The sequence below is a fragment of the Oryctolagus cuniculus genome, chromosome 3 (assembly GCF_051225735.1).
Source record: "Oryctolagus cuniculus isolate XC-2025 breed Fujian yellow rabbit chromosome 3, ASM5122573v1, whole genome shotgun sequence".
NCBI classification, from domain to species: domain Eukaryota; kingdom Metazoa; phylum Chordata; class Mammalia; order Lagomorpha; family Leporidae; genus Oryctolagus; species Oryctolagus cuniculus.
The window spans coordinates 168,974,743-168,991,837 of record NC_142869.1 but is presented as its reverse complement, the minus strand read 5'-3'; the positions used below and the strand labels follow the sequence as shown (position 1 = coordinate 168,991,837).

General features: G+C 43.8%; 1 protein-coding gene across 10 annotated transcripts in view; it reads right to left on the bottom strand.

The window, feature by feature from the left end:
* Positions 1-9,755, bottom strand: part of EXOC4 (exocyst complex component 4) — an 867,110-nt gene extending 857,355 nt beyond the window's left edge. For all 10 annotated transcript variants that reach the window (XM_002711996.6, XM_070071324.2, XM_089328633.1 and 7 more), the window contains exon 1: positions 9,652-9,755. In XM_002711996.6, the coding sequence (XP_002712042.4) occupies positions 9,652-9,737 (86 nt within the window). In that variant the 5' untranslated portion in view covers positions 9,738-9,755. The remainder of the gene's footprint in view (positions 1-9,651) is intronic.
* Between the last annotated feature and the right edge of the window lie 7,340 nt (positions 9,756-17,095).

Below are 17,095 nucleotides of genomic sequence, written 5' to 3'. Positions count from 1 at the left end.
AGACACCATGAACACATGTACACCGAGCTCTAGCCGAGATGTCATCAAACTTTCCCAGAGACCATCAGTCACTGAGCCCCACCCAAACTCCACCCCATCGGTTTATTCAATTACAGCACCTCCCCCTACCCACTAAAGGGGGCAGCCAAATTGGAGTGTGCACAGTTCTCCAGGGCTGCCCTCATTCGCTTCTGAGTGTGTGCTGTCTCTTTTAACCTCTTTAAATAAATCTTGCAGTTTAGCTGGGTCTTTGCTTTGAATTCATCTCGTATGCTGAGACAAGAAATTGAAATAAGTTCAGCTGGGGACCCCCTTCGCCACAATAGTGAGTCTGCAGGGCTCTAACGTACAGGGAACTCTGGCTGGCCATGTGGGGCTTCTGTGAGTCTTCAGCCCACATTGATCAACACTTGTGGGACAGGCAGCTACTGAAGGCCAGGAAAGTAACAACCTGAAAGGATCACTCTGAACTCAGAGCCAGAGATAGCAACTGTTTGCCCAGCCAGAGTGAAGAATCTCATCATCCGCGAGGCACTGGAATACTCACAAGATATCTCGCCAGAGCAGAGAGATAAAATTAGTTCTAGACTACATGTCACTTTGTTCCTAACTAGCAAACTTAAAGCAAGATCTGAAAGCACCAAACCATTGCCAAGTCCCTTCCCCACATCCCAGAACAACGCTCAAAAATATAATAGAAAAAAATCCAAAAGCAGCATCCAGCAAGGTTAAAGATACACTATCATCTAATAAAAGTACAAGGCAAATTAAATAAGAGGAAAAAAATGTAATCCATGGAAACTAACCCAGAAATGACACAGATGACAAAATCAATAGACAAGGACATTCATTTACTCTTAACACTTGTATTCTATATGTGCAGGAAGCCATGGGAAAGATGCAACACGTGAGTAGTAGAGACTGGAAAGACATTTTAAAAAGACTGAAACCAAACTTTCAGAGATGAAAATTATAACCTGAAATAAAAATTTCATCAGGTGAGATTAAAAACAGATCAAAAATAGCTAAAGAGACTGGCAAACTTAAAGACCCAGCAGCAGAAACTTATAAACCCCCAGAGAAGAGAGACTGCAAACAGGAGCACCAGCACTTGGTGAACTGTGGCATGACCGCAAGTCCTTCAAGACCAACTGGACCAAAGGCGTGTGGAAGCTACTACACACTGCAATCTCCAACAAACTTCGCAGAAATTAAAGGAGAACTGAACAGAAAGACTTGGCCTATTCATAGATCAGACAATTCAATACCAAGAGAGTGTCAATTCCTTCACTCCGTACACTCAACGCAACCCCAATCAAAACCAAGCAGATCTCATGGTAGAAATTGGCTAGCTCATTTCAAAAATCACATGGAAACACAAGAGGCCTGCAATACCCAAAGCAACTTTGAAAGAGGAGAATAAAATGGGAGGGTCTGTCTGCCTTCAAGACTTGGGAAAACAGTAATCGGGAGTGTGACACTGTCATCCAGATAAACATGAAAGAAACAGACGGGAGTGTCAGGAAACCGAACCCCATAGACAGGGGAAATTGATTTTTGACAAACGTGCAAAAGAAATTCAGTGATGAAAGGGCAGCCTTTTCAACGAATGGTGCTATAACAATGGGGCACAGTTATAGTGGTACAGAGGAAAGAAGTGACAAGAAAAGAACATTCTTGGAGGCTGGAGGCATTGCCTAGCTTCACCTGGACAGTGGTTACACAGGTAAAAACTCATGGAGCCATTTACACAAGATGTGTGCTTTCCTACATACGACTGTCTCAAAGACACAAATAAATACACGGAGATTCTATGCTTAATAAAAAAATTATTTCTACCCACCCAATATTTTAAACACACACACACACTCAAGTACCTATGTGGCGAGCTAAGGCTGGAATGAGGTTCACCTAACATCACTGATGGTGGATAAAATGCAGAATAATTTGTTTTTACCTTCATCTCCACATCTTTCTGCATTTTCATTGTTCCAATTCCTTATTATGAGTGTACTATTTTTATATCAACTGAGTGACTTCTTTTAACTGGAAGTATTAACAGTAGTTAATTCTGGGTGAAGACAAATGGGTGATTTGTCTTTTTCTTCTCTGTAATTTTGTGTATTTTAATTTATCCACATTAAAAAAACTTACATAACTACAAGGACAATATAGCAATATAAAGGTTTCTGTTATGCTAAGAAAACTAACTTTATTATAATTATAACTATCAAATCTTTATATATATACATGGACAGACAGGATCCGTATGAAATCCTTAAAGAAGAAAAATAGGTCACAGTCTGGGAAGTGACATTGTCGGACACTGTTCTTTCATATCCATTCATCTCACAAAACCACGCAAAATAATTTTTATAAAGGAAAATGAGAGTTATCTAGGTCCTTTGATTTGCTCATTTGTAGTCTTTTACTCAATGTTTTATATTTCATGTGTGTTTATATTTTGTATGTTTTACAAGCACATGTGTAAAGTACACATATGCCTAGTTTCTTTAGCTCAATCTCAAGTTACCAAATAATTATTTTAATTCAGTGGCACGAGCTTTCCCGGTTATGATGGCAACAGAAGCCAGTTACCCTGGCAAGGACAATTCCGGTGAAAAATTCACACAATATCCTGGCTGCTATCTGGCAGTTTCTCATCAAAGTAGCTACAGACCCCTGGAAAGAAGAAAATGAGCCTCTGAGTGGCTTCTCTGTGCCAAACTGTGCCGGGTGCTTCTCTGCACTCTCAACTCATGGAATGTTCCCCAAAACCACTGAGATCGGATTATTCTCTCATTTGACAACTGAGACGCGGCAACAGGATGCTTTAAAGTAACTGCTGCCCAGGGTTGCATGGGTAATATAGCAGGTTTCTATTTAACCGCACCACCACACATGGGCGATGCCGTCCCCCAAAGCTCTGCACACATCTGTAAGCAGTGTCTTGGAGAAACAACCTGACCGTATCCCCGGATGTTCACACTGTGCCTCAAAGCCTTCAAGGACTTCCAAGGCTAACTACAAATGTAGATGGAAATAGAACTACGCATTCCCAAGATAGGGATGGTGCCCATCTAACCAGAAAATGGGGGTTGTCTTGTCTCTTCCTCCCACGTATGCTGTCACGTGATCTTGGGACTCCTTGAAAGTCGATGAAGTGTTTCCTCTCCAAGTATTCTAGCGTGATTTCAAAGCAACATTGCATGGCTCATGCAAGACTCCCCGGGGTACAAAGACAGCTTGAAACATAAAAACCATGAAGAGATGGGCGTCAAAGGAAGAGAGGTGACGGTACCAAGACAACACTGGCACCAAACACAGCTTCCAGGCTCCGGCTCGGAACCAAGCACCCACAGACTGTGTGGGATGAGCCTCAAAGCGGCTGTTCAAAGCCTTGATCAAAGCCTGGTCCCCTTCAACGAAGTTTACTTTGAATTACATACGGGCACGGACCCAGATAGTCTCCGAGGAGGCCGGAAATGGAGCAGGTGTCTACAATAAAGGACTTGCTGGGGTTTTGAAATTCCGACTTCTGTGAGGACTTAAAAGTTGATGAAAAAAGGTGAGCCTTCATCGGTCTTCAAACCTCCTTGACTTCGCACACCAGGCTCTGTCTGCCCCCCAAGTTCTGCTCGGAGGTTCCTGCGAGGTCTCTGCAAGCAGAGACTGTCTTGCCAATTAAACGGGCTCTTGGGCTCCAACTCCGACAGGAAGGAGACACAACGTTTAATTGGTAAGCAAATCACCTAACAGTAAGTGGTAGACACATTTCCCAATCAAACATCTGACAGGAACTCACAAAAATATGGTAACAACAGCTCCAAGATGCCACCTTGCACATTTCCCATGTAGATAGGTTGCCTTCTCCGAGTGCCCACCAAACAAAAGATTGGGGTGGGGGGCAGAGAGGTGGGACCAATAGAAAAGCAGGAAAAGGCCCTGTGTGTGTGCATGTTACTGTACAACTGCCCAAACTGTGTATCAGCAGGTAATCAGTGCTCTATCCAATTAGCTTGATCTTAAAGGGCCAGTGGCAAAACGTAAAGCCTAAGTTAGCAGCAGTGAGCACCAGCCTCCAAGAGATAAATCTCAAGCATGCGGTCTCCTCATAGAGCCCTCCCTGCAGGCCGGAGGACCCTTCCTACTAAGCTCAGGGAATCGGCCCTCCGAAATACCTGCTGTCCTGAAATATTTTTATTCAGCTTTTTCTAAACAATTGAGAATTGCTAGTCCTGACTCACAAGGAACTTAACAAATATCCATCTACCAACTGCAACACCTATTTTACAATTACACTGTAGGAACCTTTAAATTATTTGGTTTTTAAATGCTGTCAGTGATGGACTGTCGTACTAGCAAACTATAGAACCATTACTTAAGGATTTAGTAACACAGTTGGAAACAGCAGCAATGAGATCTGAATATTTCCCATGTCTGCACACCTACTCTTGTCCTCATCTACCTGGATTTTTTTTTTTTAAAGATTCATTAATTTTTTTGAAAGTCAGAGTTACACAGAGAGAGAGAGAGATCTTCCATCTGCTCATTCACTCTGCAAGTGGCCACATCGGCCAGGGCTGAGCCAGACTGAAGCCAGGAGCCTTGAGCCTCCTCTAGGTCTCCCACATGGGTCCAAGAACTTGAGTCATCTCACACTGCTTTTCCCAGGTGCGTTAGCAGGGAGCTGGATCAGAAGTGGAGCACCAGGACACAAACCGTTCCCCATACAGAATGCTGGTGTTGCAGGCGGCAGCTTTACCGGCTGTACCACAATGCAGGCCCCTCCCTGGAATTTTATTAATCCAGTATTAAATATGACTCTAACAATAAATGTTGTTCCAACTATTAGAAACAGTATTTTAAAACAACATAGGGCAGCACTGTAGCATAGTGGATAAAGCCACTGACTGCAGTCCCAGCATCTCATATGGCCACCAGTTTGGGTCCCTGTGGCTCCACTTAAGCTCCAGCTCTCTGCTATGGCCTGGGAAAGCAGTTAGAAGATGACCCAAGTGCTTGGGCCCCTGCACCCATGTGGGAGACCTAGAAGAAGCTCCTGGCTCCTGGCTTTAGATCGGCACAGTTCTGACCATTGCAGCCATTTGGGGAATGAACCAGCAGATGGAAGATCTCTCTCTCTCTCTCCCCCTCTCTCCCTTTCTGCCTCTGACTGTCCATAACTCTGCCTTTCAAATAAATAAATCCAAAAAAAAAAAAAAAAAACAGGCACAACATAGGGGCTGGAGCTGTGGCGCAGTGGGTTAAGCCTCTGCCCACGGCACCAGCATCCCGGCCACTCCTCTTCCAATCCAGCTCTCTGCTATGGCCTGGGAAAGCAGCAGAAATGGTCCAAGTGCATAGGCCCCTGCACCCATGTGGGAGACCCAAAAGAAGTTTCAGGCTCCTGGCTTCAGATCAGCACAGCTTCCAGCCCTTGCAACCATTTCGGGAGTGAACCAGGGGAGGGAAGACCTCTCTCTCTCTGCCTCTCAAATAAAGAAATCTTTAATTAAAAAAAGCCACACACACACAATATAAAGCATTATGCTAATATAAGGGTACATAAAAAATGGTGATGGGAAATGGCATTAAAATGTAAGTTTATTTTAGTGTAAAAATCTGGAAACAGGAATATAAGAGATCTTCAAAAAGGTCATGGGGAATGCATATCATGAAAAAACTACACATGGATTTCAAAAGGTTGCTGTGGGATTTTTATTGCACCAAAATGTTATCTTTTATTTCCATTTTTTCATAGATTTTTAATTTTTTTCATTTTTTTTTACTTTTTTTTTTTTTAAAGATTCTACTTATTCATTTGAGAGGCTGAGTTACAGAGAGGGAGAGACAGAAAGGGCTTCCATCCTCTGGTTCATTCGCCAAATGGCCACAAGGGCCAGAGCTGGGTGGATCCAAAGCCAGGAGCCTCTTCCAGGTCTCCCACGTGGGTGCAGGGGCCCAAGCACTTGGGCCATCCATCCTCTACTGCTTTCCCAGGCCAACTGAGGAGTGAACCAGAAGATGGAAGACCTCTCTCTCTCTCTCTCTCTCTGTAACTCTTTCAAATAAATAAATAAATCATTAAAAAAAAAAAAAGTGCCTGTTCAGGTTGCTGCTGCTGCTGCTGCTGCTGCAGTTTCCTGACAATGTGCCTGGGAGGGCAGTGGAAGATGGCCAAAGTGCCTGCGTCCTGCCACCCACGTGGGAGACCCGAACAGACTTCCAGGATCCTGGCTTGCAGCCATTTAGGGAGTAAGCCAGCAAATGCAAGATATTCTATCTCTCTGTCTCACTGCATTGAAAATAAACAAATAAGTCTTAACAAAGACAGGGGCTGGCATTGTGGTGAAGTGAGTAAAGCCATCATCTGTAATGCTGGCATCCAATATGAGCACCGGTTCAAATCCCAGCTGCTCCTCTTCTCATCCAGCTCCCAGTTAACGACCTGAGAAAAGCAGAAGATGATCCAAGTGCTTGGGCCTCTGCCACCCATGTGGGAGACCAGAATGAAGCTCCTGGCTCCTGGCTTTAGCCTGGCCCAGCACCAGCCGTTGCAGGTATATGGGGAGTGAACCAGCAGATGGAAGATTGTGTGTGTGTGTGTGTGTATGCGCGCGTCCCTCTCCCTCTCTCTTTGTAACTCTGCTTTCAAAATAAATAAATAAATCTCTTTTAAAAAACAGTTAAATAGGGGCCGGCACTGTAGCATAGTAGATGAGGCCGCCGCCTCTAGTACCAGCATCCCATATGGGTGCCGGTTCAAGTCCCAACTGCTCCACTTCAGATCCAGCTCTCTGCTGTGGCCTGGGAAAACAATAGAGATGGCCCAAGCGCTTGGGCCCCTGCACCCATGTGGGAGACCCAGAGGAAGCTCCTGGCTCCTGGCTTCAGATCAGTGCAGCTCCAGACTGCAGTCAATTGGGGAGTGAACCAGCAGATTCCTCTCTCTCTCTCTTTCTGCCTCTCCTTCTCTCTCTCTCTCTCTCCTCTCTCTCTCTGCCTCTCCTCCCTGCAACTCTTTCAAGTAAATAAATCAATCTCTATTTAAAAAGATAAATAAAGCTAAACTAATCAAACTTTCCAAAAGACAGTGGACTCACCAACAAGTAATTGATTTGGTGACAAAATGATAGGCCCATGGAAACATGAAATAGAACTGGTTTGTACTACATATATCTTCGATTCATAAACATGAGCCTACAAGGGCTTTCCTGTGGGAGGCTTGTTGCCAAAGCAATGCAGAAAGCTACAGTCTTTGAGAAGGAATTTGAAGCAAGGGTAAGACTTGGAGGAGGCAAGCAAAGTTTTCTGAGGAATTAAGAAAAAGGAATACAATGTTCCAAAAACAGTATCACAAAGGCTACAAATTGAACAGCTATACAAAGAAGCAAATTCAGAGTAAAGCCAGAGTTCATTAACAAGAAATATACATTTGCAAATCTCTTCTTCCCTGTGGGACACACCCCTACCCCAACCCACCATGAAACAGCTCAGTAACAAGTACTTCCCCTCTCTCATTCACAGCCACCCTTCATGGAATTTAAACTGCTAGGTGTGTTCAAAAGCATACCACAAAGGGACCAACAGGGCTGGGGAGCTGGCAACATCCTCACTCCCACTCCCAAATATTCCTGTGACTCAAAAGAAAATGTTGAAGTACAAAAACCAGTGCCCCGGCATCAACAACATCTGGCGTTCAGGTCATGGGTAACCATGAACCTAATCCTTACTGAACTTGGCCAGGAAGCTACGTCTGGAACCACTCTTATATTATGCTCAAAACAAATGTAATAAATAAGTGTTATTCTCAAGTGGGGTGAATCAGTCAAGGAGAAGGAAGAAAATGAAAAGCAGTAAGAAACAATGGAAGTTAAAGTCAAGACCACCTAGTGCTAGATGGAGGTGACCAAGTGAAGATGACAGTAGACATCCATGGCCATGCCACACACCGCCTAGTGCTACATGGAGGTGACCAGTGAAGGTAGTAACCAGCAGACATCCGTGGCTATGCCACACACCACCTAGCAAGAGGAGCCTCTCTCTGCACAGCACAAACCAACGGCCACTCAAAGGCAACCTACGTCTCTGAATCTGCCAGCAGAAAAGCCCACGCTTGGTTTTCAAATGTAGGACATCTGGAGTAAATTTACTTCCATTGAAGAAAATTGACAGCAGAAAAGAAATGACACATATGAAAGACATGATACATAGCAAACAGTCTACAGAAGCTCCGCCTCTCCGAGGTGGCTACATTTGCGTTTAGCTGCCAACTTCCCTGATCTCTGCTCTATTTCCGTTGGAAGCAACCACTCCTCAAAGGCCATCACACTTCCTCCTCCGTCTCTCTCCCCCTGTACCTCTGCTGTTACGCACAGGTAGACTATATTTTTTCTCAAGGGAACATCGTGTGCAGAACTCAGGGTGCTCACTTATTCATTCAACAAGCATTTACTACGTATGCCGTAGGTGCCAGGCACCATACAAAGAAACGGCACAAAACGCCTGTTGTTTAAGTGAATGTTGCCTAAAGCAAGTCCAAAAAGAAAGAAAATAAAGCCATGTATTATAATCCCGCAGGGGATTAGGCCTGGAATCTACAAATATTCTACCTACTGGTTTGTGCCTCTGAGACACATCTACACTCCCTGCGTTTTGTCACAGCATGAATGGCGCCTGCGGACCAAGAGAAGACTATTTCCCTTGTATGACACGACAAATACATTAAGTATTTCCAGACCGAGAAGCATTCCCGTAACCCTGGCAGAATACGGATAATAATGATTTAATAGGCTATGATCTGAATCTACAGTCCCCTTGCTAAGACCCAAGAGACGGGTCATTATCGGCCCACCAGTGGTGCGCTGCTTTAAGGTTCGTTCATCCCGAGAGCTTAGTACCTACCAGATACTGCTGGACCCTGAGTTTAAAAAAAAAAATCAATATATTTGGGCAGCCCTCAAGAAGGCATAAACTTGGCACAGGTGGGGCATAGAGACGGGAGGGGTGTTTGTTTTAATGAAAAACATCTGCATTGAAATCCAAACGCCGACAGCGTAAAAACAGTGTCATATACGTTTTATTCAGATTGGTCCTATCAGTTTCCACAAGGTTCCGCCACCTTCCATTTCCTTCTATTTTTAAAGGGGAAAAACCCGCGCAAGGTGCACCACCCCAACTCCACCCTAACACTCGCGGGTGAGGTGGGCAGGGGGGATGACTCGAAATTTATTTCGTTTCGGTTCTTTTAAGGAATTCACAGGGACCGGGCGGCGGGAAGGGGCAAAGCGAACATCACAAACAGGTGTGTGCCCGGCTTCCCGGGACGGACGCCCAGGACCCGGGCGCTTCCTGGGCGAGCGCTCCACACGCGTCCCCTCACCTGCTCCGCCCCGGCAAACCCCAACGGCGCGGGGGGCAGGCCCCGGGGGCCCTGGCCAGAGGCATCTGCCCTTACAGATGAGGCTGTGAGGTGGGGCTCCTCCCTCAGAGCCCAACCCGGGAGAGAAAGGTGGGACCACCGGGGCCTGGGGAGGCGAGGCGGAGAGGAAGGGTCGGCAGGGCGGGACCCAGCTGACCCTTCTCCCCTCCAAAGCGGAGATCGAGCCGCTGCTCCCGTCCCCTGACCCTGCCTCCGGCCTCCCTCACCTGATCACAGAGATGAGCAGCCCCGAGGGGTCTTTGCTTTTGCTGACAGTGCTTCTGTACTTCCCAGCAGCTGCGTCCGCCGCCATCTTGGTACGGGGCAAGCCGGTGGGCTCCAAGAGCCGGCGAACGTCAAGGCGGCATGTGACCGCCGCTGGAGTCCCCACCAATGGGAGAAGAGCAGTCCAGACACGGAAGTGGCGGCCTCACCAATGGAAGAACAGAATTCCGGAGCACGGAAGTAGGGGGTCCAATCGCTGGAAGGAGGAGGCGGGACCGAGGCCACAAGTTTGGAGGCCGCCCCGCGCGTGTTCCCGCTACGCTCTCGGGAACCGTAGTTTTCCTCCCGGTTCCTGGGCGTGTTTTCGGGTCGCTCGCTTTAAGAATGGTTTGGGGCTTATAATTGATCTGGTGACGCCAACGTGTAGGTATGCGGTGTGTGTTTAAACGGAGCGCATTTATGCTTGATGCCTGATGTGCATGCTTTTACGGTAAATCCAATTAAGAATATGGACATGCTTTTCTTTAATAGACTGTTTCTACGTTCGTTTTATGTGTCAGTTTTTCCCAATGTTTCTGTATATCCAGAAAATCCTAAAAAAACATACATGCAGGGACATGCAAGCGAATATTCAGAATATTCCGGCCGGCTCAGATCCTGGCGTTGGGGAGACGCAATCGCAGACCGTGAACCCCGGGCAGCTGGGAGCGGTTCTCCCTGATCCTGGCTTCTGCCAGGCTCAGCTGCAGGTGCAGCCACGTGGGGAGTGAACCAGCGGAAGGAAGACTCGCTCGCTCTCTCTCTCTCTCTTTCATCACTAAAAGAAAAATTAGCTGGAGCCCGTGTGTGTATTCATACACTTCAGCTCAGTAACTCTGATACTAAAGACTTCTAAAGAGACAGAGAGGTGGAAGTGTTTGAAACAGCACAGATATTAAATAAATTATGGAACATTCATGTAGCCACTAGAATCACAATTTTAATGGCTCTTAATGTAAGTTTTTTGGTAAAACTTAATGAAAGGCTTTTATGGTTTAAGTGCAAACAGCAGACTAGAGAAATAGAACGCACTTAAGCCTATTAATTTCCTAAGCAGATTGTATGAAAAAAAAAAGTACATGATCATGTCAGTTGATGCGCAAAAAAATAACTTTTGTCAAAATCCAACACCATTTCAAAGTGAAAACATTCATAAAACTAGGAATAGAATGCAACTTCTTAAAAAAAACTACAAAGGGAAGTTATTAAAAACCCACAGTGAACATTGTACTCAGTAATGAAAACGGAAGCTTTTACATTAGAATCAGGAACAAGACAAAAAAGTCCACTTTTGTCACGTTGATTCAATGAGTACTAGAAGTTAGAGCCCAAGCAATTAGGTAAGAAAAATTGTAAAGTGCACTCAAATTGGAAAGGAAGTAGTAAAATTATCTCTATTCTTAGATAACAAGATCTTATACACAGACTGTCTTAAAGAATACACACAAAAAACACTACAACTAAAAAGATTTCAGCAAGGTTGCAGAAACAAAATAATAATCAAAATTCATTGATGTTTCTATATATTACCAATAAAAGATCTAAAAAGCAAATTAATGCTTAGAAAAATATTTAAAGGGAGATGAAAAACTTGTACAATGAAAACTACAAAATATGACAAAGAAATTAAAGAATGGAAGAACTTCCCACGCCAAAACAATATTAATATGGCAAAACTCTCACTCCCTATAATAATTCAATGACCTTTTAAAAAAAATTTTTAAGATTTGATTTATTTTATTTGAGAAGTAGAGTTAGAGAGAGAGAGAGGGAAAGACAGAAAAGTCTTCCATCTGCTGGTTCAGTCTCCAAATGGCCACAACAGCCAAAGCTGGGCCAATCCAAAGCCAGGAGCCAGTAGTTTCCTTGAGGTCTCCCATGCCGGGGCCTGGGCCCAAGCACTTGGGCCAACTTCCGCTGCTTTCCCAAGCCATATCAGAGAGCTGGATTGGAAGAGGAGCAGCCAGGACACGAACCACACCCATGTGGGATGCGAGCACTATAGGCAGAGGCTCGGCCCACTATGCCACAGTACCAGTCCCTAAATGACATTTTTTTAAATGGAAAGGATAACCTTAAAATTCATATGGAAATGAAAAGGACACTAAATAGACATGCAACCTTTAAAAAGAACATATGTGGGAAGCTTATACTTCCTGATTTTTGGAAAATTACCAAAAAACTTCACTAATCAAAGTAGGAAGCTACTAGAATAAGGGTAAACACATAAAAGGAATAAAATTGAGAAACTAGACATAAACCCATGCCTCTATAATCAATTTATTTCTAATGAGGGTACCAGGAAAAGAATAATGTTTTCAACAAATGGTTCTAGGAAAACTGGATGTCCATTTCAAAAAATGAATTTGAACCCCTACCTCACGCCATATACAAAAATGAGCTCAAAATGAATCAGAGACCTAAATTTAAGAGTTGAAACTCTCAGAAGAACATATAAGAGTAAATTCTCATGACTTAGATTTAGCAATGAATTCTGAGATATGATAACAAAAACATAAGCAACAAAAGAAAAAATTAGATAAATTGGACTTTATAAAAACTTCTAAAATTTTATTTAAGGTATACAAATGTCATGTATTTCCTATATATAGACTCAGGAACATAGTGATACTTCCCACCCTACCCTCCCGCCTGCCCACATTCCCACCCTTCTTCCTTTTTCCTATCCTATTCCCACTCCTAATTTTTTTTTTTTTTTTTTTTTTTTTTTTTTTTTTTTTTTTTTTTTTTTTTTACAGACAGAGTTAGAGAGAGAGACAGAGAGAAAGGTCTTCCTTCCATTGGTTCATTCCACAAATGGCCACTACAGCTGGCACGCTGCACCGATCTGAAGCCAGGAGCCAGGTGCTTTCTCCTGGTCTCCCATGTGGGTGCAGGGCCCAAGCACTTGGGCCATCCTCCACTGCACTCCCTGGCCACAGCAGAGAGCTGGACTGGAAGAGGAGCAACCAGGACAGAACCGGCGCACCAACCGGGACTAGAACCCGGAGTACCGGCACCACAGGCAGAGGATCCCACTCCTAATTTTTACATGGATCTATTTCCAGTTTACTTTATACTCATAAGATTAACCCTACACAAATAAAGCATTCAAAAAACAGTGTGAAGAAATAAATCAGTGTTCCTCAACAATAGAGACAAGGGCTGTAAACAACCATCAAATCTAAAAATGTCAATTTCACTCATATACATTACATTTTAGGTACTCTATTAGTTACCACAGATCAAGGAAAACATAATTTTTGTCTTTTTGGGACTGCCTTATTTCACTTAGTATAATCATTTCCAGTTAAATCCATTTTGTTGCAAATGACAGGATTTCATTTTTATTTTACAGCTGAGTAGTACTCCATGGTGTGTATGTACCATAGTTTCTTTATCCAGTCAACAGTCGATGGACATCTGGGTTGATTCCATATCTTAGCTATTGTAAATTGAGCTGCAGTGAATTTTCATATGCTGATTTCACTTTGGGTAAATTCTCAGGAGTGGGATTGCTAGATCATAAGGCAGATCTATTTTCAGCTTTCTCCATACTGTCTTCCACAGTGGCTGCACCAGTTTACATTCCCACCAACAGTGGCTTAGGGTACCTTTTCTCCCATATCCTTGCCAGCATTTATTGTTTATTGATTTCTGTATGTAAGCCATTCTAATGGGGGTGAGGTGCAACCTCATTATGGTTTTGATTCACATTTCCCTGGTGGTTAGTGATCCTGAGCAGTTTTTCTTGCGTCTGTTGACTATAAAAACTCTTTATTAAAATGTTTGTGCATCAGAATTCACTGTTAAGAAAGTGAGAAGACAAACAACAGAATCATAGAAAATATAAGCAAATTTTATGCATAATATGTAAAAAGTCTTTTATGCAGAATAGGTAAATAATTCTTATAATTGAAAATAAAAGACCAAAATAATTAAAAACTGGACAATAGATGTGAGTAAACCTTTCTTCAGAAGAGATACACAGATGGCCAACATACAATGAAAAGGTGCTAAATATCATTGGTGATCAGGAAAATGTAAATCTAAACCATAATAAGATACCAATTCTGGGGCCGGCACCGTGGCTCACTTGGTTAATCCTCTGCCTGCAGCGCCCGGCATCCCATATGGGCGCCAGATTCTAGTCCCGGTTGCTCCTCTTCCAGTTCAGCTCTCTGCTGTGGCCCAGGAAAGCAGTGGAGGATGGCCCAGGTGCTTGGGCCCCTGCACCCGCGTGGGAGACCAGGAAGAAACACTTGGCTTCTGGCTTCTGGCTTCAGATCAGTGCAGCGCCAGCTGTGGCGGCCATTGGAGAGGGTGGTAAACCAACGGAAGGAAGACCTCTCTCTCTCTGTCTCTCTCTCTCACTGTCTATAACTCTACCTGTCAAATAAATAATTAAAATCTTTAAAAAAAAAAAGATACCACTTCTATCCATTAGGTTAGTTATAATTTTAAAAATGTAAAATAAATGTTGTAAGTATGTAGAGAAATTGGACCCCTTGTACATTGCTGTAGGGAAGGTGAAATGGTTCAGCCATTGTGGAAAACAGTTTAGTGGTTGCTCAAAAATTAAAATTAACCTATGACCCAGCAATGCCATTCATAATGCATACCCAAGAAAATTGAAAACAAGTATTAAAAAATAATTTGTACATGAACATGCATAGCAGCACTGTTCATAATAGTCAAAAGTGGAAAGGATTCAAATGCCCATCAATTGATAAATGTGGTACAATATGTGGTAAATGATTGCGGTATAAACAAATATGTTATATCCCTGTAACAGAATATTACTTAGTCATAAAAAGGAATGAAGAAATGGTACATACAACACTGATGAATTTTTTTTTTTTTTAATTTTTATTTAAGTTGGGGCCGGCGCCATGGCTCACTTGGTTAATCCTCTGCCTGCGGCACTGGCATCCCCTATGGGCCCTGGGTTCTAGTCCTGGCTGCTCCTCTTCCAGTCCAGCTCTCTGCTGTGGCCTGGGAGGGCAGTGGAGGATGGTCTAGGTGCTTGGGCCCCTGCACCCACGTCGGAGACCAGGAAGAAATACCTGGCCCCTGGCTTCAGATCGGTGCAGTGCTGGCCGTGCCAGCCATTTGGGGAGTGAACCAACAGAAGGAAGACCTTTCTCTCTGTCTCTCTCTCTCTGTCTATAACTCTACCTGTCAAATAAAAAATTTTTATTTAAGTTACACAAGATTCATGTATTTCATATATACAGATCTAGGAACATGGTGACACTTTACCCCACCCTCCCTCTCACCCATGCTCCAACCCTTCCTCCTCTTCTCTCTCACATTCCCTACTCTTAATTTTTACAAAGATCTATTTTCAGTTTACTTAGTGATTATATAATTAACCTTACACTAAGTAAAAGAGTTCAACAAATAGTATGAAGAAAAAAAAAATTGTTCATCAATGGAAGAGACAAGGGCTGTAACTAATCATCAAATCTCAGAATGTCTATTTCACTCCAATACATTACATTTCAGGTACTCTATTAGTTACCTTGGATCAGGGACAATATATCTTTTTGGAACTGGCTTATTTCACTAGGTATAATTGTATCCAGTTGCATCCATTCTGTTTCAAAAGACAGGACTTCATTTTTTTTTTTTTACAGCTGAGTAGTATTCCATAGTGTGTATGTATCATAATTTCTTTATCCAGTCAACAACTGATGGACATCTTGGTTGATTCTGTACCTTAGCTATTGTGAATTGTGCTGCAGTGAACACAGGGGTACAGATACCTCGTTCATATGCTGATTTATTTTGATTTGGGTAAATTCCCAGGAGTGGGATGGCTGGATCATTTCGTAGGTCTGATTCAGCCTTCTGAAGTATCTCCGTACTGATTTCCACAACACTGATGACTCTTGAAAACATCATGCTAAGTGGAAGGAGCCAAGCACAAAGGGCCGCATAGTGCATCATGCTGTTGATATGAAATATCAGATAGAATAGAATAGGCAAATGCATAAGGCAGCAGATTAGTAATCTGGGGTTGGGAGACTGTAGAGGAGCTGAGAATGAGAAATGACACTTAATGCACACTGGTTTCTTCTAGAGTTATGGAATGTGTATGGGTGAATTATGCACCTTAAATGGTTAAAACTGGTAAGTTTTATGTTATGTGCATTTTTCAACAACAAAATAATAATGATAAAGAATGGAGATTGTGCAGTAGGACTGCCTGGATTCACCCTCAGGCGTCACTCCCAAGCTGGGGTACCTTTGGCAAAGTATTTAAGCTTCCTGAGCCTGGTTCCTTTATCTGTGAAGCTGGGGATAACAGAACTTCACCTAGAGTTCCTGTGTGACTATGTGAGATACTCATCTTCAGCATTTGGCAAATATCAGCTATAATTAACAAAGTACAGTGCGACTTTTGTTTAAAATATATCATGATATTATAAAGTAGTTGTGAGAAACAATCATAGAGGTAGATTTTTTTTCTTTACCGTGCACTGTGTTTCTAAAGTTCTTAAAAAGAACTTTTGCTTTATTTTTTCTTTATTATTTATTTATTTGAAAGGCAGAGTCACAGAGACAGAGGGAGGGAGAGAGAGAGAGAGAGCGCGCGCGCACGCGCTTCTACCTGTTGGTTCACTCTCCAAGTGGCCCCAACAGCCACAGCTGGGCCAGGCCAAGGCCAGGAGGAGTTTCATCCAGGTCTCCCACTTGAGTGACAGGGGCCAAACACTTGGGCCATCGTCCACTGCTTTTCCTGGCCCTGAGCAGGGACCCCATATGGGATGCTGGCATCGCAGGTGGCAGCTTTCTGGCTATACCATAGTCCCAGCCCCAGCTGTTGCTTTCATAAACAGAAATAAGCAAAAGTGTCACTCCCCGTCTTCGTGGAGGAACGACACAGGACCCTGCGCTGTTCTTTCATCTGCTCGGCCCTCCCCGGGTTTGCTGCTGGTTCTTCCCGGGTTGGCTACCGTCCCTTCCACCTCCGTGGAAGGGCGGTTCCCCCTGCCACTTTCCCCACTTCCCCGGGGGAGCGGCACACCGCCGGCCGTCTCTCTCGGGGGCTGCTCAATGTTCCTCTTAGATGTTCCCCTTAGATGTTCCTGGTGCATGTTGTCTCTCTCCTCCTTTATAGTCCTCTTCCACCAATCCCAACTCTGCTACCCACACGCCGAGTACGCTGCTCTCCTCCAATCAGGAGCAGGTCCTACAGTTTATTGGTTGAACTGGAGGCAGCTGTGTAGAAGCTGTTTCCTCCTCTCCCAGCACCATATTGTGGGAGAGCAGATGCATAGAATAAGTCTTAATTCGAGTAACAGTCTAGTCTGAGTTGCTCCCCACACAAAAGGATTTTTTAAACCCAAAATTGGATGTGCCAAAAACAATGGCCAGGGGCCCAGTGCTGTGGCATGGTGG